The sequence below is a fragment of the Rana temporaria genome, chromosome 1, assembly GCF_905171775.1.
Source record: "Rana temporaria chromosome 1, aRanTem1.1, whole genome shotgun sequence".
Classification (NCBI taxonomy): domain Eukaryota; kingdom Metazoa; phylum Chordata; class Amphibia; order Anura; family Ranidae; genus Rana; species Rana temporaria.
Genome location: NC_053489.1, coordinates 540,630,215 through 540,653,065, shown reverse-complemented (window position 1 = coordinate 540,653,065; position 22,851 = coordinate 540,630,215). Strand labels below are relative to the sequence as shown.

Here is a 22,851-nt window from a genome sequence, read left to right as displayed (position 1 = left end):
GGGGTCACCCCTTCTCTGCTCTATCCAAAATGGGAAAAAATAAATAAAAAAAATTACACACACACACACACACACACACACACACACACACACACACACACACACACACACACACACACGAAAATCAGCTTTTGATACTGTATACTATAGGCATTGAAATAAAAATCATTCTGTGGGTAGCAGCCCCCTTCAGCCAACCTAGTACTTATCTGAGCCCATCTCAAGTCAGCGATATTTCACAGGTGACTCGGCTGTCCAGGACTCTCCCTCCTCATTGGCTTACTGATGTTGACAGCAGCAGGAGCCAATGAGGTGAGAGAGGGGGCTGGGCTGGACCACAGCTCCGTGTCTAAATGGACACATGGAGCGGTGGCCTGGCTCAGGTGCCCCCATTGTAAGCGGATTTATGTGGGGGCACTCAACAGGAGGGGAGGTACCAGGAGTGCCAAAGAAGGAACTGAAAAAGGGAGGATCGCACGCGCCCCCCCACCCCCCCATACGACTTTAGTATCACTTTAATGGCTACATACTGATAAACCCATGGAAAAAAACATATGTATATAAATTAAATGCATAGACAGAACACAACTTGAACACTTTGTATGAAAATCCTAATTGATTTGTCTTTGCCAAGACTGAAATTAAATCTTAAAAAACACTGTCAAAGAGAGCTCTGAAAACTGCTGAATGCAAAGATTTTTTCTGCACGTGCAGTGTATTGACTTCCTTCACTTGGTTGAGTGAAATCCATAAGAGGTGCTGGCAGGAGTGCAGGAATAAGATTGCATACCTTGTAATTACAAAAATGGAAAGTTCACATGATTGCATATGCTGGGGGAAAGAAGGGCAGTAGATGAAGTCCCACTGTGCTAAATGAGGATTTGCTCAAATCCCAGGCGGAGGGATTTTTTACGACATGACATAGCGAAGCTCGGTATAATTTTTACATTTATCTCCTCTCACAAGCACTTTATATTTCACAGCTTCTGATTATTCAGCCCTGCACTTATACAACTAATCGCACCTTCCTCATTCAGCTCTTTTAGAATATTGTCACATAAGATACACTTATCAGTCACATCAACCATTTCTATATATTATATAAATGTGGCGTTTCAGATGAGCCTCAAAATTCAATAGCAACTCCAATTTGTTTCTTTAACATTCAGAATTTTATGTTCATATTTATCCCGTATAAAGAGCTGGGATATCAATGACTTCTGAGGGTAACAAATCCACTTCTGCTTACTCTAGTTTACACACACACACACACACACACACACACACACACACAGCTTCAAAAGAAAGAAGGAAAGGGAAGGGAAAAAAGGCAAAAATAAAAAAAAGGGAAGGGAAAAAGGAACAAGACCAAAAGAAAGGTATGGCAAGGCAAAAGATCACCAAAGCAAGGAAAGCAAAATAAAAAAGGGAAAAAGGAAAAGGGAAGGGAAAAAAGGCAAAGAAAGGAAAGGAAAAGAAAAAAGGGAAAGGAAAAAGGGAAGGGAAAAAAGGAACAAGACCAAAAGAAAGGTATGGCAAGGCAAGAGATCAGCAAAGCAAGGAAAGGAAAATGGAAAGGGAAAAGGAACAAGACCAAAAGAAAGAAATGGCAGGGCAAGAGATCAGCAGGGAAAGGGAAAGGGAATCAGGGGCCTGTAGTGCAATGGGGCTGAATTCTAGGTTATTCAGAAATCAAGGATGTACACAACAATAGGAATTTAGTTAGCAGCCAAACCAGGTCAAGAAAATGGCAGGGTGATAAAGTAGGTTGGCATGGCATGCAAGCCATGTACTCTACGTCTGTTTAAGTCCCCCAGCCCAAACCCTCAATTTTTTTTCCCAACTTAACCCAGAAAAATACCAATGTTGGATCACAGAGCAGGCAAGTCTTTGGTGAAAGTACTATAGAGGAGATGAGTATTGCAGCAAGAGCTGCATTTTTTATTAATAGAACCACTGGGGTGCAATAATAATAATAAATTGGGGGATGAACTTTAACCACTTGGGACCCGCGCTGTAGACGAAAGACGTCCACAGCGCGGCTCTCAAGTGCCGGGTTGACGTCCCTGGACATCCTGTTTACATTCCTCGTGTGCGCCGCTGGGGGCGCGCAGCGGGTAAACACTGTGCCCAGCGCATCGCTGGGAAGCCGATGTGCGTGCCTGGCGGCCGCGATGTCCGCCAAGTACTCGTGATCGGCGGTGACGTGGAGCTCCACGTCCTGTCAGGGAGAGAGGAGACCGATCTGTGTCCCTTGTACATAGGGACACAGCATCGGTCACCTCCCCCAGTCAGTCCCCCTCCACACACAGTTAGAACACACCCAGGGAATACATTTAACCCCTTCCTCACCCCCTAGTGTTAACCCCTTCCCTGCCAGTCACATTTATACAGTAATTAGTGCATTTTTATAGCACTGATCGCTGTATAAATGTGAATGGTCCCAAAATTGTGTCAAAAGTGTCCGATATGTCCGCCGCAATATCGCAGGACTGACAAAAAAAAGAAAAGAAAAAAAAAAACGCAGATCGCCGCCGTTACTAGTCAAAAAGAAATCATAAATCTATCCCCTATTTTGTAGGCGACATAACTTTTGCGCAAACCAATCAATATACGCTTATTTGCATCCACAAAAGGTTATTTTTTATTGGAGCTTCCATTTTACTTAGTGTGCTGCAAAAGGAAAAAGTTTAAGTCTGTCAGGATATCAGCAAAAAAAAATGTATGTATGTATGTATGTATGTATGTATGTATGTATGTATGTATGTATGTATGTATATATATATATATATATATATATATATATATATATATCTCTATCCATCTATATATAATTTATTACAGTCCTGATTAAAAGTTTAAGACCACTTGAAAAAAATGGTAAAAAATCATGTTTTACATTGTTGGATCTTAACAAGGTTCCAAGTAGAGCTTCAACATGCAACAAGAAGAAACGAGAGTGAAAAAACATTTGAGCATTCAACTAATTGAAAATAACGAATAAACTGAAACAGGCTGTTTTTTAGCTGATCAAATGTTTAGGACCACACCTCCAAAAAAAAAAAAAAAAAAATAAACCCCCCCAAAACAGAAATCCAACTTCCAAATATGAACTCAGTAATGAGTAGCTCCGCCGTTATTGTTGATCACTTCAAAAATTTGTTTCGGCATGAGTGGGAACATTTCTCCAAGTGGTGAAGACAGCCGCACGAAGGCCATCTACTGTCTGGAACTGTTGTCCATTTTTGTAAACTTCCCTTGCCATCCATCCCCAAAGGTTCTCAATTGGATTTAGATCAGGGGAACACGCAGGATGGGCCAAAAGAGTGATGTTATTCTCCTGAAAGAAGTCCCTTGTCCTGCGGGCATTGTGTTCTGTAGCATTGTCCTGTTGAAAAACCCAGTCGTTACCACACAGACGAGGGCCCTCAGTCATGAGGAATGCTCTCTGCCACATCTGGACATAGCCAGCGGCCGTTTGACGCCCCTGCACTTCCTGAAGCTCCATTGTTCCACTGAAGGAAAAAGCACCCCAGACCATTATGGCGCCCCCTCCACTGTGGCGCGTAGAAAACATCTCAGGTGGGATCTGCTTGTCATGCCAGTAACGTTGGAAACCATCAGGACCATCAAGGTCAAAAAAATTCTCAGAGAATAAAACTTTCTTCCACCTTTGAATGTCCCATGTTTGGTGCTCTCTTGCAAAGTCCAAACGAGAAGTTCTGTGGCGTTCAAGGAGACAAGGTTTTTGAAGACGTTTTTTTGTTTTTGAAGCCCTTCAGTCTCAGATGCCGTCTGATGGTTATGGGGCTGCAGTCAGGACCAGTAAGGGCCTTAATTTGGGTCGAGGATCGTCCTGTGTCTTGACGGACAGCCAATTGGATCCTCTGGCTCAGTGCTGGTGAACATTTTTTTGGGTCTTCCATAACCCTCAGGATCACTTAAGAAATTCCAAATGACTGTCTTACGGTGTCCCACCTCAGCAGCGATGGCGCCCTATGAGAGACCCTGCTTATGCAGTTCAGCAACCTGACCACGTTCAAAAAGGGAGAGTTTTTTTGCCTTTGCCATCACAACGTGGGACTACCTGACAGAAAATGACAATGAATGCACATCTTTGCACAGATTTGGCCTTTTAAAAGGCATGTGGTCCTAAACTTTTGATCAGCTGAAAAACAGCCTGTTTCAGTTTAATTGAATGCTCAAAAACTGGTTTTGTCTCACTCTCATTTCTTCTTGTTGCATGTTGAAGCTCTACTTGGAACCTTGTTAAGATCCAACAATGTAAAATGATTTTTTGCCATTTTTCAAGTGGTCTTAAACTTTTGATCAGGAAAATAGATGGATAGATAGGATAGATAGGATAGATATATCCAGAAAAAGGGCTGGATGAAAAATGCCCATAGCTTTTTGTGCCAGTTTTTAGCATTAGTAAGGAGCTTTCATTTTATTTTTCTGCTGGCAAATCGCTCAAAAAAAACAAAAACACACACAAACACAAAATGAGCAAAATTTTTTTTTTTTTGCTCCTAAAAACCCAAAGCTTCAAAAACACTTCGACTAAAATAGTGTGCACAGACACATAGGACAACACTATTTGCTTCTAGAACCAAAATAAAAAAAGCTTAAGGTGCTGCTAGAAATAATTTTTCTAAACCAGTGTGCTTGGAATCGGATACAGATCTTCACTCTCAGTCTTTATATTGTGGTAAAACCAAATGATAAGTTAATGTTGGACACACTGGAGAAGCTCAAGAACAAAATCACGAATCCACAGCACGCCTCTGCTTTACACAGCTCATCACATCTTCTCCTCAATATTTCATTGTTTCATGAATGTGTTTAATTGCTCTTGTATAATCAGCTTTATATTCAACAAATACCATTCAGATTGGCATGCCAACAAAATGTTACCGAAACCTGAAGAGATCTCTTCAACAAATCGTTTAAAAACGTACATGAAGAAGGAAAAAAACATGTCAGGTCACGCTTCTTAAGAGTTGTCAACAACAAGATTTTTCATTTCATGTACCAGCAGAATATAGAAGAAAATCTATTTAAAAAAATATTTCTATGGACAGAATTAACACTTTATTTTCATCCTTTTTTAAATCCTTACGTGAATAGAAGTCTTCCACAGCATGGGATAATTAGAACTTATTTACACCAAAATTTCAAGAGCCAGCTGTTGCCCTACTACACACTGGAGTTGCTAGATGTATATTTCGGAACGGCTTTCAAGATTTGGAGAAGTTGGCTTTGTTTGTAGCCAAGAGTAGTCACAGCCCTTTCATTTTAGCGAGTTGCCCTACATGTGACAAACGCGATAAAGAAACTCTAGTATGTTGTTGTGCTTTGAAAACTGAGCAAAAGGTCATGACAGGATGAACCTGGACAGGTTTAATCCAGTAGACCTGTAGGGGCAGATCCACAAAGAAATTACGCCGGCGTATCCATTGATACGCCGGCGTAATTTCAAATTTCTTGCATCGTATCTTTGTTTTGAATCCTCAAAACAAGATACGACTGCATCTCGGCTAGATCCGACAGCCGTACGTCTTTGTACGCCGTTGGATCTTAGATGCAACTTTTCGGCGGCCGCTAGGTGGCGTATCCGTCGAAATCCGCGTCGAGTATGCAAATTTGCTATTTACGGCGATCCACGAACGTACGTCGGCCCGGCGCATTTTTTTCCGTCATTTGCGTTCGGCTTTTTCCAGCGTATAGTTAAAGCTGCTATATGGTGGCGTACTCAATGTTAAGTATGGCCATCCTTCCCGCGTATAATTTTGATTTTTTTGCGTCGTTTGCGTAAGTCGTTCGCGAATAGGAATTTGAGTAGAATGACGTCACCTTCGTAAGAATTGGCTGGTTCCGGTTTAATTTCGAGCATGCCCACTGGGATACCCCCAGGGACGGCGCATGCGCAGTTAAAAAAAAAAAACCGTTGTTTACGTCGGGTCACGACATATTAACATAAAGACACACCCCCATCACAGCCGTTTGAATTCCGCCGCGAGAGATACACTACGCCGCCGTAACTTACAGCGCGGATTCGTTGTGGATTCAAACTAAAAAAGATAAGTTACGGCTGCGTAGCGCATCTTAGATAAGCTGCGCCCGGCGCAGATGTATGTGGATCTGCCCCGTAGTCTCCAAACTGCAGCGTGTGGGCCGGATGTGGTCCTTTGGGCACCATTCCATTCACTGGCACCAATGATGGGGCAATATTCCTCCACTGAATACCAACAATGGGGCACCATTCCCCCCCACCGATAAAAAAAACAAACATACACACACACACACACACACACACACACACACACACACACAAACTATCCCTCCAACTAAAACCAAAGATGGAGCAAGGTTTACTCCCGATGATGCTGGGGCGTTTTCTCACCCACTAGCCACAGTCCGGCCTCCCTAAAGTCTGAAGGACAATAAAAACTTAGAAAGTCTGGTGACCCCTGTAGTAGACTTTTAATGGCATATGAACTCAAGGACCAGGTGCAGTGTTCTTTCCAGATAGGTTAACCTACAAAGTTGGAAAGAAGTGTGTGCCTTGGACCTAGGTCTATGATGTGAATATGTAAAGTACTTCTTTGTTGCACTATGAGTTCGACCAGAGAGAATATAGACTTATTGTATAATATTACATATGTATCACACATATTGCATTTATATAAAAAGGTATATAGAACTGTGTAGACAAAAACAAATGTCCAAGGTGAGCAAATAACTGAAATCTGGCACGGAGGAAGTTGAGTTCACGGCGTAGGACAGCCAGCATGAATGAATATCTGTGTATTCAGCATACCGACACATGTAAGCCACATTCCGCATAAAGCAGAATGGATAGCGAATGCTCACAGCACCGAGATGACACATTCCAGTAAAAACAGTATTGGTGAAGATTAATGTTCTGCTAAATGTACAACATTAAAATGTATATGATATTTATGTGCCTTTTATTCCATAATAAAAATAGTGCAAATTATATAAATAAAAAAAACACCACACAGCAAAGTTTTACACACAGAGATAAAAACAAAATGGAAGTCTGGACTTGGCTCTGTTCAAATGGAATTAAAATCTAGATGATTCAATAGCACAGCATCATCTACTGACCAAATGACTGTCTAATCTGATAGGCATCTGTCTATAACACAGCTTATTTAAATATGGAGGATGATTTATACCTCAATCAAGCTGATATTGGAACTCAAATTTGAAAAGACACTTCATCTAGCAATAGCTGCATAATGAAACCACATTAAAAAAAAACAGTTACATAATGTTTCTACAGCTGCTCAATGTCACCATTTAAGTGGTATTTTGGCATTCAAGCCTCTCTCTACTTTTGTTTTTTTGTTCAACAATGGCAAAAACAACTGGAACTACTCCACCCAATTAAAGGCAATCAAACACTTTTTTTTACAGAAAACCCAACACAGCAACAGTAGGGCAGGGAAAAAGCCTCTTATTAAAAGAGAACCTGTCAAAATAGACTAGACATACGGCGTGGCTGATGCGGACATATTTACAAAGTGCATGTGCCAGGGTTGTCATCCTTATGTTTCCCTAATGGCATGATTGATTACCGATCTAGAACAAGTACAGCACTTTTCATATAATACATTTACTTGTTTCAGGTCATTAGCTGCCCACCAGCTAGGAAGGATAAAGATGTCCCAGATTTAGCACCATCAAAGCTCCCATATTTTTATTACAGCAAGTTGCAATTTTGAATGTGCACTTTGGTTGGTATAGATAGTTGGCCAAACTTTATAAAAAAAAAAGTGTCAAACCTCAAAAGAGTTCAAACTTGGCTTTTAGGCCCCATGTACACGGGATGCTGGTGCAAACTCTGCTGAACTATTTTTTTTTTAAAAAACTGAAACCAGCTTTTAGAAATGCCCGTTTTGCTGCGTTTGCGTCTATAAACGTTTAGTTAAGAAATATCATAAGACCCACACCTAAGCTTAAAAAAAAAAAAAAAAAAAAAAAAAACAGTATTATTTAACGATTTCAGCCAGTTTGCGAGACCAGAGTGAGTAGCAGCAGCTGAGAGAGCAGCAGCGTACTTGTATCTAGCGTGTCACTTGCCACATCACCTCCACAAGCTGTGGATTGTCCATGTCCCCTGGCCACAAGTTGTGGACTGGCCACCTGGCCATGTCACATAAGAGAACATTGAAGGAGTTGATAAAAAAAGTGTCCAACTGGCTCTGAACGCGAGTTTAACCGTATACCATGTACATGGGGCCCAAGACAGAAATGGTACCATTGCCCTAGACAAGCCTTTCTCAACCTTTTTACCCCAGAGGAACCCCTGAAATTCAGGTTTCATGAAACCCCTACTAAAGATTAGTCAATGGGGGTTCATTACAAAATAAAAAGCCCTGTACATTGGTGATGAGTGGGATGAATGCCCCCCTTACTATTAACAATAAAAAAAAAAAAAAAAGGAATTAAGTGGGAACCATCAAATGGGAGAATAATTGGCTATAGCTCATAGAACCCTCGCAACCTCAGGAGGAACCCTGGTTGAGAATGGCTGCCAAAAGACAGTCAACATGCTAAACCAAATCACAAAGACAGCTTGGCCGGCAGAAGTGGCAGGAATAGCTTCAAAGCACAAGTTAAAAGGTGGTCAAAATTACATTGGTACAAGTCCAAAAACATTTTAAGACATGGAACGATATACAGTAACAATAAAAGCAAATATTGTAAGAAAGTTTTAAACGTGTTGGTAAAGGAATTCTGAAAAAAATAAATAAAACCCATTCACACTTTCAGACTCTAGCAGAGACAGGATTTCGCCATTAGGAGCATACCAGGTTTGCTTTAATCCTTCCATTCCCATCAGCATATACTTACCTGCAACCCCTCCCAAAAGGGTCATCTATAGGACATTTGATCAATGGAATGATCAGATAACTTGATCCAAAGATTATAGTGGTTAAAGCTGGACATGGATGGGTAGCAGATTCCTCCATCCACACAAAGGAGGTGGATGGAAGAATCCTCCCTTATGGGACATTTTATACTGACAGTGGGGATCACTGCTGTCAGAATGATAGGAAAAGGGGGAAGGCAGTCTCTAGCCCCCCTTTTCCTCATGGGAAAGCGATGAACCTTATGGTTCCAGGTTTCCTCAGGGGAGCAGTTTGCTCCCTCAGGTAAATTGGCGGGCTCTTTTGCCCTGCAGTTGACCTCTTACTGCAGGGGAATTTGGCGGGCTCATTGCCCGACAGATGACCTTTGGAGTCTGGGGTAGTAAGCCTGAGAAAACCCAGTTTGAACTGGTCAGAACCAACCTGGTTCTGGGCTATTTAAACAGGGTTCCGTTAGCTTAGGCTTATTCGCCTCAGAAGACTTAGGAGCTGTGGTGTTCTTTCCCCCCCCCCTTTTTATAATTTTGTCGCTGATGTTATGGTCTTATGTGAAGCTGGGTAGTTTTTATTGGCAGCCTGAGCCGTAGTGGCTAGGTTAGCTTTAAGGCTTATTTTAAGGTTATTTATGAAAATATTATTTGTTTACCTTTTGAAACCAATATTAAACACTCGCGGCCTTTATCATCCAACAAGTTGTCTGATGTCTATTATTTAATTAAAAGTATTAAGGGTATGTTCCGTCTGCTTTCCCATATGCTGATCGACAAAGGTTTGTCAAAATGTCCCTTCGACAGAGCAGGGGAGGGCCACACTACAATGTGATGGTTTATGTTGAATAAACTGCTGCACTGAAAAGGTACAGCATGTATTACTTTTTCCATGGCAATGTGTGGCATGAACTGACACCATAATAAACAAGACATTTTCCTTTTGGACAGGCTAAACGGTGTACATACTTGGGATCTCTCACTCACACACCATTATTCAAACCTTGAGATATTTCACATATGTCACCTGATCTGCTGCTCTAATTTTTTTTCAAGAAAATGAATTAGAAAAAAAATCAGCTTGCGGAGTAACCTCATATTTACTTGCTAAACCATATCGGCCCTAAGCAAAACACTTCCTCCCCTCTCTACATGAACATGACAGAATAGCATCTGTGTAGCATTTGGCTAATCGTCATTATGCATTCACATTATGTAAACTTGTTTCCAAAAATTACAGATATACAAAAACACTGTTTCCAACAAGGCCATCTGTATTAAAGGGGTTGTAAAGGTAAAAAAATAAAAAAATTCACCTTCATGCATTCACCCCTCGAAAGTCCCATGCTCACCCCCAACATCCTCTTCCCCGCTCAGCCTGGCCGTTGATTGGTTACAGTGGATGATTTGAAAGCAGCGCAGCCATTGGCTCACGCTGCTGTCAATCACATCCAATGACGCGGCGCGCCGAGTGATACAGTGAGCGGCTATGGCACTAAACCAGGGATATGCAATTAGCGGACCTCCAGCTGTTGCAAAACTACAAGTCCCATCATGCCTCTGCATTTGGGTGTCATGCTTGTGGCTGTCAGAGTCTTGCTATTCCTCATGGGACGCGTAGTTCTGCAACAGCTGGAGGTCTGCTAATTGCATATCCCTGCACTAAAACCAACCCGTTAACAGAACCAAAAACTTGCACCGAAATAGGAAAAGCAAATATTCCCGATTTTTTTAGAGTTTTTGCTGGAGTGGGGGGGAAGAATTCATGCCCAAGTTCACACGGGCATACTATAGCGTACACCCACATGAGGGCCACGTTTACCCCGATGGGTGTTCCATACATCTCAGAAGGCAGTCCCCATTCATTTCAATTGGTATGCAGTGGCTGCACAGACACAGCCGCTGCTCCCAATTTGACAGATGTGTGGTCCCAAATGCAAACAGTGCATTTGGGGCCATGTACCCACACCAATATGGCTGTGAAAATAGGAGCAATCACTGAGTATCACTTGAAATGAATGGGACCGCCTGCCACAGGGTTGGATGGAACACCTGTGCATCCCTGTGGGTTCAAACACACCCCTTGCATGGGCATACGCTATAGTATGCTTGTGTGAATGAGACCTTAGAACCTCTTCCAGGATTTTACTAGTAGCTCTTAAGGAGAAGTACAGCCAAACCTCTTTTGGCTGTACCTCCCCTGTTGAGCACAGGAGTGCAGTTAGTTTTGCTGAAGCCCACTGTCGGCTGATGTCAGAGAGCCGGTCCAGGCTCGGGTAAGATTGTGATCGGCAACCTGCACAGCGAGCCACTAAGAGCCTGAGCATGCCACTCCCACTACCCCTCCACAACCCAGCACTTCAGTGAGCGTGGGAGGGCAGAGCAAAGAGCCGTGACCAACAATCGCCATCTCTCTGCTCATGGAGAGCTGAAAACTGAGCAATTGGTGGTGTTTGATCGCTCATTTCTCAGTGTTAGAACCGGCGGTGGACAGATGCAGCATTGGACGGATACTTCAATTTTAAAGAGCTGTTCCCCCATTTTTTGTCTCAATGACAATGGTTATACCCAACACATACAGGGGTTCTAGTATTCCCCCACGCTACTGAAAATATGTTTTTACTCATGTCTGTGTTAATGTTGGAGAGTTTCCTTCACTTCCCATTTAGTAAAATATAGTCATCAGGACAGGAAGGGAGGGAAAAATCTCTCTTCCCAAAGCCCCCAATAGCAGTAAGCCTCTTATATGTCTAATGCCTTGTACACACGATCGGAATTTGTCGGGATAAACTGACTGAACGGAATTTCGTTCAAGCCGTCTTGCATACACACTGTCACACCAAATTCCGACCCTCAAGAACGTGGTTACGTACAACACTACGACTAACTGAGAAAAATGAAGTTCAATGCATCAACTCGATTCCGAGCATGCGTGGTTTTTTTCTCCGTCGGAGTGCCATACAGATGAACGGAATTTATGATAGAATTAACATTAGAAATATTGATTCAAAAGCCAATCATTACAGACATGACTGCAACTACAATAGTGTCCCCTCATATAGGTCCTGTCAAAATACCCACTGGACCGCTGCAGCATAGCCATGAGTATATCCTGTGTGCACCTCTGTACCAATGTCAAAAGGATATATACTACTGTGTTTCATCCCCCCCCCCTTTTTTTTTATTCACTTTCTATCAAATTTTTCATCAAACAATTGTATAATGTGTTTTTCCATTATTTATCACTTCCCCATCAAATTATACAATTGCATAATGTGTTTTTACATTATCACTTAAACAGGGTGTAAAATGGATCACAGTGTCCTCTGAGAAATGAGTCATTTTGTATGCCTTGGCTTATTTAAGGTAATAATAAACCCTCAGCATGTTTCAGCTTAACACACTGAGCACAATAAAATAAACATTCCGCTGTAAACTTTTAGTTAAAATTCTTACCCTAGCATTTGCAACTTTCAATGGTGCTGGCTGCTGCCCTCTTATTGCTGCTTCCCTGAACTGAACCTCTGATCTTCACAGGAAAGAGTTAACAGTGGCCAGTGAAGTCTGAGGCTAGGTTCACATCTGTGCAGGTGGTGCTGCTGCGGGACCCGCACAAATACCAGCAGCCACATGCACCCACACACAGAGAAATGCAGGACCCGTGGGGGTGGGGGAGGGGAGGGGGTGCCCCCCCCCCCCATCAATCCCAATGGCACACTGCACGCATTGAATATCGCACCCGTACTGGGATCCGCGGTTCCCATGTAGGCTGCGATTTCAAATATAGCACATGGACTTAATCCTCGTGTGTCAACTGAAAGGTCTCATGTGCCCATGCAGTGCCCACAGGTGTGAGCCTAGCGTTCCTAAACCCACATTAGTAAAATATGTCTCTATATGCAGAATAGCATGCTTGTTATACTCACCAACTTAAAGCGGATTGCCACCGAAAAAAAAAAAAACTTCCGCTTTAAGCACTGGTGACCCCCTGACATGCCACATTTTAACAAGCACCCAGCTCCCACTTCCAGCGCCAGAAGGAAGTTCACCTCTCTCTCCCCTCCCTCTAATCTTCTGGGACATATCACGGGTCCCAGAAGATTTTCTGGCCATTCACAATGCATAGTGCACACCCGACTGTGAAGCCCACAGTAACAATTCCAGCACTAAAGAGAGGAGGGGGAGAGGAGCGAGTCTTTGGCCGCCAGCATCGCTGGACCATGGGACAGATTAAAGTCTTCTTACTTAAAAAGTCAGCAGCTACACTTTTGGCAGCTGCTGGCTTTTAAATGGGTGGAACTCCGCTTTAAGTGAATAAGCCTCTGCATTGTATAAAAGGCCCGTTTGATCATGTATGTACAGTTCTGTCAGGGGAGAGGAGACGTTTGTTGTGTAGGAACAACGATATGTCTCCTCCCCCGGTCAGTCCTATCCCCATACAGTTAGAACACATCTAGGGAATACACATTTAACACCATTTACACAGTAATCAGAGCACCGATCGCTGAATAGATGTCAATGGTCACAAAAAATTGTCAAAGGTTTCTGCTCAGCAGAGCCATGATAGGTTAAACCCACCACTTATTTTCTATTTTATGGTATAACTAACTTGTATACAACCAGACTCGTCTGTATCCTGTCATAAACGTGACTGTACTTTCCTTGCATTTTTTTTTTTTCATCGATCAAATGTCTGGACTTTGTGATTACTCTGATTTGAAAAATTTATAAACAATTTAAAAAAAAAAAATGTCAAAAGGTGTCCAATCGATCTGTCCAAACCGCTAAAAAAAAAAAAAAAAAAAAAAAACACAGAGGTAGTCAAATACCACCAACAGAAAGCTCTATTTGTGGGAAAAAAAGGAAGCACATTTTGTTGTCAGGGAACAGCATTGCATGACCATGCAATTGTCAGTTAAAGCGACAAGGTGCCAAATTTTAAAAAGTGCTCTGGTCAGGAAGGGGGTAAAATCTTCTGGGGCTGAAGTGGTTAACTATAAAATGGAAGAGGATTAAGCTCTAATGAGCACGGCCCTCTGATTCCTTCTGTATTGAAATTGTACTATCTTCCCCGATGTAAAGCGCTGCTCAAACTGTTGGCGCTATACAAATCCTGAATAATAATATTATTATTTTTATTATTATTATTTGTATTATTTTTAATAATAATAATAAATAATAATAATAATAAAGCTGCATACTCAGTCAAGCTGGCCATAGATGAGCAGAACAAAAACACACCATATTCCCCCATCCACACTTTTAATGTGGATGGGGGAATCCTCCACGCTGTGTCATTATATTCTGGCAGAGGGGAGACTTCCCCGCCATCAGAACACATAGATCAGCAATGCAGTGCTGATGGAGAGAGAACATTTTCCAGCAGGGTGTTTGTACTGAAGTCGATCAGTAGATTGATCTCGGTACAAGCACAGTGCCCATATACGAATCAAATTCAGATGCTCCCTGCTGAACTGAAGCAATTTCAATCCATCTATTTGGGCAACTTTAGCCATTAAATCAGCTGCAGAAAGTGCTTAAAAAACCCAGAGCTTAAAATTTCACTTTAAGATACAATGTAAACTACATAAAAAGCAAGCATTCCAGGAACACCATTACTAAGAATGCAGGCATTCTAGCAGTCTGGAAATGTGTGTAAAAATGTATCATTGCAGGTGTCCATTTAGAAATGCCTGAAGTGGCAACCTAACACTAGACCTCCCAGCTGACCTAAGGCTAAATGTCTCACTTTGTGAATGGTTGGTTCTTCCATGTAGAATTAGAGAAAGCTGCATTGTATTAAGTTTCATATGAGGCATCTGCAACACGGAGCATTGAAACCACATTTTACTTAGACCAAAGCATGTTGTTCTCCACACAAAAGTACTACACAACTAGTCATTTCCAAGGTGTGTGAAAAACAAACGAACATGGAATGGTCATCCACCATATACAGTTTCTTTATCAATATATGTGTAAGCTGGCTACAGTTTCCAAGGAAATGTTTTTCAGTACCAACTTTTCTGCATGTTGTCTTCGTGTGGTGCATGTATACGCGCTGATAAAGCTGAAATAATAGTTCTGCTGTAAAAGACAGAGCAGGAGTCAAGTCCTGGGGGAAAAAAAAAAAAAAGTGTGGGAACTCCCATCCACTCCCCCCACAAAAAAAAAAAAATGCTAATTTGCATAATTACTAAACCGCATGTTTTTTTTTTTTTTCGATCCACTGTACCTCAGTAATTCTTTATGTTACTGGCTGCTTCCTGTATATGGATTCATCGGGTAGTGTGCGGGTATCCCGTCACTTCCTCGATGCCGCAATGTCTCCTGGGAGCTTTTGTCATTGTTCCCAGGAGACATTGCGGAGGTCTGCTGCGAGTTATTGTGGGATTTAGAAATAACTTGCTTCTTTTTAAAACCCACGATAACTCGCAGCAGACCTCCGCAATGACTCCTGGGAACAATGACAAAAGCTCCCAGGAGAAATTGCGGCATCGAGGAAGTGACGGAATACCTGCACACTACCCAATTAATCCATATACAGGAAGCGGCCAGTAACAAAGGATTACCAAGGTTCACCTGCCCCTGACTGACTCGAGCTGGGCATCACCGCTTAGTGAAGGATTGGCTCGGGCGGCTCGCCTGCTCTAGTCCTGCAAAGAGAACCGAGGTTCCTGCTGTGAAAAAAGTGCAGGAACTCCGTTCCCACGCATTCCCGCAGGACTTGAGCCCTGAGCAGGAGGGCAGCATACAATGCATCTTCTGCAATAAAATGCCCCTACCTGCCCGCTTGTCGTCTTCTCCAGTGCTGTAAAGTTGACCTGTATTTGTGCAGCTCAGCTTACAGCGCCGAGCTGGTCTCTGAGAGCCGAGATGATTGGCTTCAGTGCATGAGCAGTGATGTCATCCTGCAAGCTCCAATAAAGAGGCCCCAAAACCAGCACTCACGAAATACTACTGTGGGACCGTTGGACAGTGGATTATCTCGTTACCTTTGCTTCTGCTTTAGGCAAATATTTATTGAATTGTGTACTGGGCACTTTTACCCCCTTCTTTCTCAGGCCAATTTTCAGCGCTCTCTCACTTTCAATGACAATTGCGCGGTCATGCTACGCTGTACTCAAAATTAAATTTTTATAATTTTGTTTGCACAAATAGAGCTTTCTTTTGGTGGCATTTTTTATTTTTTGCAATATAAGTATTCTTTCTATTTTAAAAGAAATCCAATAAAATCCAATTTTGTCATAAATTTAAGCCGAAATGTATTCTGCTGTCTTTGGTAAAAAAATCCTGTTAAGTGTATAATTGGTTTATGTGATCACGGACAGATGTATGCAAATGATCACGGACATGTGTGCAGATGATCATTGGGACATGCAACTTTACTGTTACATATGTGGGGGACAGGGGTTTTTTTTTTTTTTTTACTTTGTGGTGTGGGGACACTAGGCTGGTGATCAGTGTGTGAAAAAAAAAAAAAGCTCATACTCACTGATCACTAGCTGACTGCAGCGATCCGCTCTCCTCACCGTCAACTTCTGTGCGAGGAGAGCTGATCACCTAGCAACCGGCTCTCTATTTACATCACATGATGGCCGTGATTGGACACGGCCGTCATGTGATCAGGAGGGCCAATCACAGAGCTCTCCTGCTGATCGGAGATGTACCATATCCCGGTGATACGAGCGCATCGGGATAGCGGGTGCAAGGGCACATGCGAACGCGATCCCCCTCCTGAGGGACGTTCCTGAATGTCCACTCAGGAGGAAGCGCCCACCCAGCCATATATATGCAGTGGCGGGGTGGGATGTGGTTAAAGTGGTTGTGAAGGCTCAATGTTATTTTACCGTTATGCATTTTATACATAAGGGTTAAAAATTATATTATATTATATTATATTAATATATATATATATATAACACACCACACACAGGTTGTTTTTTTATCCCCCATTAAAACTTGCTTGTTGAAAAGAAATACAATTCACACATATGGATTTAGATTCAATGTATTGGCCCTGAAGGTTCCCTGCCATCATAATGCACTGATCAGTGCTGCCGGTTATAGCAACCATGGCAGTGTGTACCAGCATGGCCAGTGGCTTAGCGAGACCATGGCTCAACCGCCTGTTTTTATCAATCCTCGGTCGCCCATCTATGCATGCTCTAAAGCTGCCCAAACACTGTTGAAAAAATGTCTTCAGATTACTCGGATTGACCATTGATGAAGGAGCCTGCGCAAAAATTGCTGGCAGAGCAGCACCTGCAGCCAATCAGCTGCAGGCACCGCTTGTGTATTTGACAGTTGGCGCTAGCAGCTCTCAGTATACAATAACCTAGCAGTGGGGATTCATCCATCCACACTGTAAGGATGGAAGTATGTATGAGATTTCTTTTGTTCGGCCCACAGGCTGAACAAAAGAAATCTATTAATGTATAGCCTCTTCTGGATATTCCTCTTTTGGTCCTGCCGTTTGACTACTATCGGATCACTTCATATACACATATATTTTATATATATATATATATATATATATATATATATATATATATATATATATATATATATATATATATATATATATATATATATATATACACACACACACACACACACACACACACACACACACACACACACACACACACACACTCATCAAACTTTGGCAACACCATTTGGAGATTCAGAGGTCGTTTTAAGAGCAGCATTGATCGATCAATGCGCCTATATCACGCTAGATTGACCCTCTCGAACGTATGTTCCTCAGGGTTCAATCTCTCCGGTAAGCCTCCTTTTAGTTGGTGACGGCTTCTTCTCACTTTGGTTTAATTTATTCATTGAATTTTTGGAGCACCATCACTTGATCATTTATTTTGGACTGTCACTTATTTTATATAGACTGTTTGCACTTTTTATCTACACCATGTATCCACAGATTTACAACGTATAATAAAGACTATTCATGTAGTAGATTCACCCATTATCTAGCGCTACATTTTTGTTTGTAATGTATAGCCAACCAGCTTTATACCAAACAGTTAATTTTCTCATTTCCAGTCAGCTTTTGACCTGGTTTCTGGAGACCAAACTACCAAAACCCGGGTGGAGATTGATGTATAGGAGTTCATTTCTATCTATTACCAGCTTATTTATAGCATTTAGTCAGGAGAAATCGGATAGGATTGTGACTGAAAGCTGATAATATTCACTGTGTTCGAACAAAATGAACTGGGATTCTGCTTATAAATGTATCGCACCACTTTCCCCCAGGACTCACACAATGTCTGGTGGATGGCAATTACAGAAATGTGTGAACACTGGGTGTACAATTACAAATAGCCCCCAATAGACCAGTATAGATCAATATTATTATAAATAGCCCCCAATGTATGACCAGCATTTGGGTGGAATAAATTTAATTTTACAAAAGTTTGCCTTTTGAAATGAAGTTTTCAGTCAGAATGTTTACAAAGCCTAGTTATACGAGTGCAGTGACTGTTTCATAGTTTACTTTCACTGACCAGTGTACCAGAGAATAGACATTTTATCAGGGCCAGACTCCAAATGTGTCCATATCAATGTACAGAGCCTCCGAGAACACTGTCCGCTATCTGCATATACTGTAGTGCATGTGTTGTGTTTGTGTGGCAATGGGGGTGGGGGATACTGGGTGACTATTATACTGGTGACTACAATGTACTGGGTGACTAGAGGATTGTAGTATACTGGATGACTGTAGTATAAAATGGGTGACTGAACGACTGCAATATACCGGTGACTACAGTATACTGGATGACTGTAGTACAATGGGTGACTGAACGACTGCAATATACTGGTGACTACAGTATACTGTATGGCTAGTAAATTGGCTGACTGGATGATTGTAGTATACTGGGTGACTAATGGGAGACTGAATGGCTGTAGCAATTTGGGTGAGAAAAAGAAGAAATGGCTGCACATCCAAAAGGTTCCAAAAAAAAAAAAAAATACCTTTTATTGAAAAATGACCAGGATACATCAAAAGGCACCAGGTATTAGTCGCGTTTCACACATCTAACCTGTGCTTAATCATTACCAAATGATTAGCGTAATGATTAAGCACAGGTTAGATGTATGAAACGCGTCTTATGTGACTAATACCTGGCTCCCATGATGTATCCTGGTCGTTTTTTAATAGAAGGTATTTTTGTTTTGGAACCTTTGGATGTGTAGCCATTTCTTCTTTTTCTCAAGTTTGCACAGTTTTTTGTTGGGGCTAGCACTTCTACTTGGTTCCAATAAGAGGTATTGTATACACCTGGAGCAGCGGATCCCTTTTCTCACTATTCTGGGTGGCTGTAGTATGCAGGAAGACTAATATAATTTGTCACTGGATGACTGGGATATAGTGGGCGACTATTGTATAGTGAATGCCTATAGCAGTGATGGTGAACCTTGGCACCCCCAGATGTTTTGGAACTACATTTCCCATGATGCGCAAGCAGTGAAGTAGAGCATTATGGGAAATGAAGATCCTAAACATGGCGTGGGGGGGGGGGGGGGCAAGGTTCTCCATCACTGGCCTATGGCACAGTGGATGACTGCAGTATGCAGGGTGATTGGATGATTGTACTATTGTATAATGAATGACTATGGCATAGTGGATGACTGTTGTAGACTAGGTGACTCTTGTATAGTGAATAGCTGTGTTACACTGGGCAACGATGATATAGTGGATGACTGTTCCATACTATTCTATAGGGGAGACCACATTATATTGGGTGACTATTGTGTAGTGAATAACCATGATGTGCTGGGCGAGTGTGGAATACTGGAGGGGTAGTTAGTGTGGAGCCCCCAGCACAGTGTGCAGTCAGTCAGAGAGATGTCCCGGCCGGCAGTGAGGGTGGCACGTGTAGCCCAGACAGGGAGTAGAATGGAGCCGGTCAGGCCGCGGGCTGTGAGGGGAGACACGAGGACAATTGCTGCCTCTCAGATATGCGTGAGGGGGGTAATAAAGCTCGGAGAGGAAGGAGACAGCACCTCCTCCTCCTGTTTAAAAAGTTACACCCAACTCTCTCCTTCCTCCACCCTATCCAGCCTGACACGTGAAGACTGAGATAGGATGTGACATGTTAATAAACAAAGGAGGACTTCTCCGGGTAATACACAATACAGGTATGACATGGCACAGGATCAAAGGAAGACACATGAAAGCTGGGAATCCCTGTCCACCTCCTACCCCATTACATACAAAGACCAAACCCCCACAATGCTCTCATCCTCACACTTCTTATATACTGCCAATAATCGGCATCACTCATACACGGCCAGAGCTTTGATGTCGCTGTATAAAGGTGTGTGCCTGGAGGAGAGCCCCTGACAGCTACACACCTGTGTGCGGGGGAAGGGAGGGGCTCTATATACACAGCAATGTGTGGGACATTATATATTTTTGTTTTCTTATGTGTGTAGGAAGGGGGTCCCGATCCCAGCATCCAGCTATAAAGTATGACCAGACTAATGACAGCTACTTGATGTTTGTTTTCAGTGTAGAACATTGAAAGCCAAACAATGTTTTACCATCATCATGAAGCAATGACAGCAGTGCCGATCCTGACCTCCCTGGGGCCCTAAGCAAAATGACATGTCACATTAAAGTTGGGAGGCGGGGGCTACCGAAAATGACATACATGTCACATTAAAGTTGATAAGCACAGGGGGTGCTGTCGGAAATGACATCTTACATTAAAGTGAGAAGCGAGGGGTGCGGACTTCTTACCTCTTCTCCCATGCAGCCAGCGAGTTGAGAAGCGTGGCGAGTGGCCAAAAAATACTTCTCACCAGGCGGGGCTTCTAGTAATTTGGGGGGCCCTCCGCAGCTTTGCGGGGCCCTAAGCGGCTTGCATAGTGTGCCTATAGGGCGGATCGGCCCTGAATGACAGGACCATCTGCTTGCCCTATCTTGCCATCCCAGGCTAAGGATGACAGTCCCCCCAGTGCTCCCAGTTAGTCCCTCAAGTCAGCCCCCCCCTTCAGTGCTCACAGTCCCCCCAAGTGAGTCCTCTCCCGGTTCCCCCTTGCTCTCAATCAGTCGCCCCCCCAAGTGCTCTCAGTCAGTCACCCCCTCCCCAGTGCTCCCAGTTCCCCCTTGCTCTCAGTCAGTCGTCTTCCCCCAGTTTCCCCTTGCTCTCAGTCCCCCCCCCCAAAAGCTCTCAGCCCCCCCCCCCCCAGTGCCCTCAGTCAGTCACCCCCCCCCCCCTGCTCCCAGTCCCCCCAGTAAGTCCCACCAGTGCCAGGCACACGTGAGCCCTTCCCTTTAATGCAGTAAGTCCAGTTGATACAAAGCAGCATTAGTGCCACCAGGGCAGATCTTCCCTCATCATCATTACCTGCTTAGAATTATTGGCAATAAGAATAATACTAATAATAATAATAATAATAGTGTGACTTACGTGCTTTGCAGGGATCGCTGTATTCGAAGGAATCGGCTTTCTCCTCATCGTAATAGAGCGGATCGTCCTCGAATCCCAGGCCATGGCACAGAGATAACTTTTCACACAAAGTCCAGCCAGTCAGCAGGAAGAGGATCCAGGAGAGCATTTTCATGTCACTACTTTAGCTGCAGATCTGTGACAGGAGGAGACCGATCGCCGGCTGGGGATCCCCAAACTAGAAGCCTTGTCCTTGTCTCATGAGATCGGATAGGCGATCACTGTGCATGGAGCAGAACGAGGGGGGAGGGGAGTTTCCAGGTGGGATCGGCCGCTGTCTAATGATCGGAGCGATGCTTTTCACTTGGGATCATAACACTGGATCGATCGATCGTCTATGAGTGCCGCCTGCACACAGGGCTCTCCGGCTCGATCATCCACTTCCACTTTCTGCTACTACATAGGCCGGCTGCCAGGAGGACCTGATCCGACAGACAGCACATCTGAGAAGCTAGGATCGGGGTGATGGCAAGAATCAAAATAATAATAAAAACAAGGGAGGATCGTACTACATCAGACTAACGGGGCCATTCACACTAGGGAAAGAAACCAACAAAGGTCCCATACACACAGCATCCCAATGACTCCTTTGTACAATCTGTGATCGATCGGATCCCAGCACACTCACACCTCGATGAGGATTTCTCAGATCAGCTTCACTTCTGGTCCCCACAGCTCAGCCTTCATAAAAGATCCATTCATTGATCGGGAGAGTCCAAGCCAAAGGAAAAGTCAACTATGAAAATAAAATGGAACTATTGCTGGAGATGAGCCTGGAGCGATCCTTCAATGAGGACGCGTGTCCCCGCTGGAGGAGAGATGGTGTGTGTAGAGATGGGGACAGGCTCGTGTAGTCAGGCCAGGCAGGGAGCCGCACAGGCAGGGAGCGCACCGCCTGATCAGTCTATTGATAATCCCGGTGTGGTAATTACATTTGAAAGTCGTAGCAAAGTAAGGTGAGATTTACAGAGCTCAGCCTCCCGCCCCTCCTCCTCTCCTCCCCCCCAATCTGATGGGAGGGGGGCTCTCTCACAGATAGATCTCCAATCCCGTTAGGGTGTCACATTTGACACCAAGCTTTGGAAAACTGCACTATTGCCCATCTGAATCAGAAGTCCGGCTCGATTCTCTGTCCTGTCTGGCCCCAGGGCATGGATATTGGGCCTTTACAATCACAGAATAGCTGCTGGGTTGTAGGAGGTACTACATCCTTTCTCAATGTGTTTTAACCCCAGAGTAACCCTTCAAATCAGTTCCAGGTCTCAGGGACACCTGCTACAACTGCTCATATATATCGCTAGATTATTGTATTAGGAAAAAAATCTGCTCGCGCCATTTGATGATGCCTACAGAGACTTGGCAAGTGGCGAATGAAAGTACTTCCAATTTTCGTTTGCTTTTAACGTTTATTTGTTATTGACAACATATTCTTTTTCTACAAAATTACCACTGTTTTTTAGTCGACTAAAATATGACTAAAACTAAAAGAAT

General features: G+C 43.2%; 1 protein-coding gene across 2 annotated transcripts in view; it reads right to left on the bottom strand.

Moving 5' to 3' along the window:
- TLL1 (tolloid like 1) overlaps positions 1-22,524 on the bottom strand; it is a 224,401-nt gene extending 201,877 nt beyond the window's left edge. Inside the window, exon 1 of one of the 2 annotated variants that reach the window (XM_040332851.1) lies at positions 21,322-22,524. In XM_040332851.1, the coding sequence (XP_040188785.1) occupies positions 21,322-21,475 (154 nt within the window). In that variant the 5' untranslated portion in view covers positions 21,476-22,524. The remainder of the gene's footprint in view (positions 1-21,321) is intronic. The other variant, XM_040332860.1, reaches the window with a different exon arrangement.
- Positions 22,525-22,851: the final 327 nt, after the last annotated feature.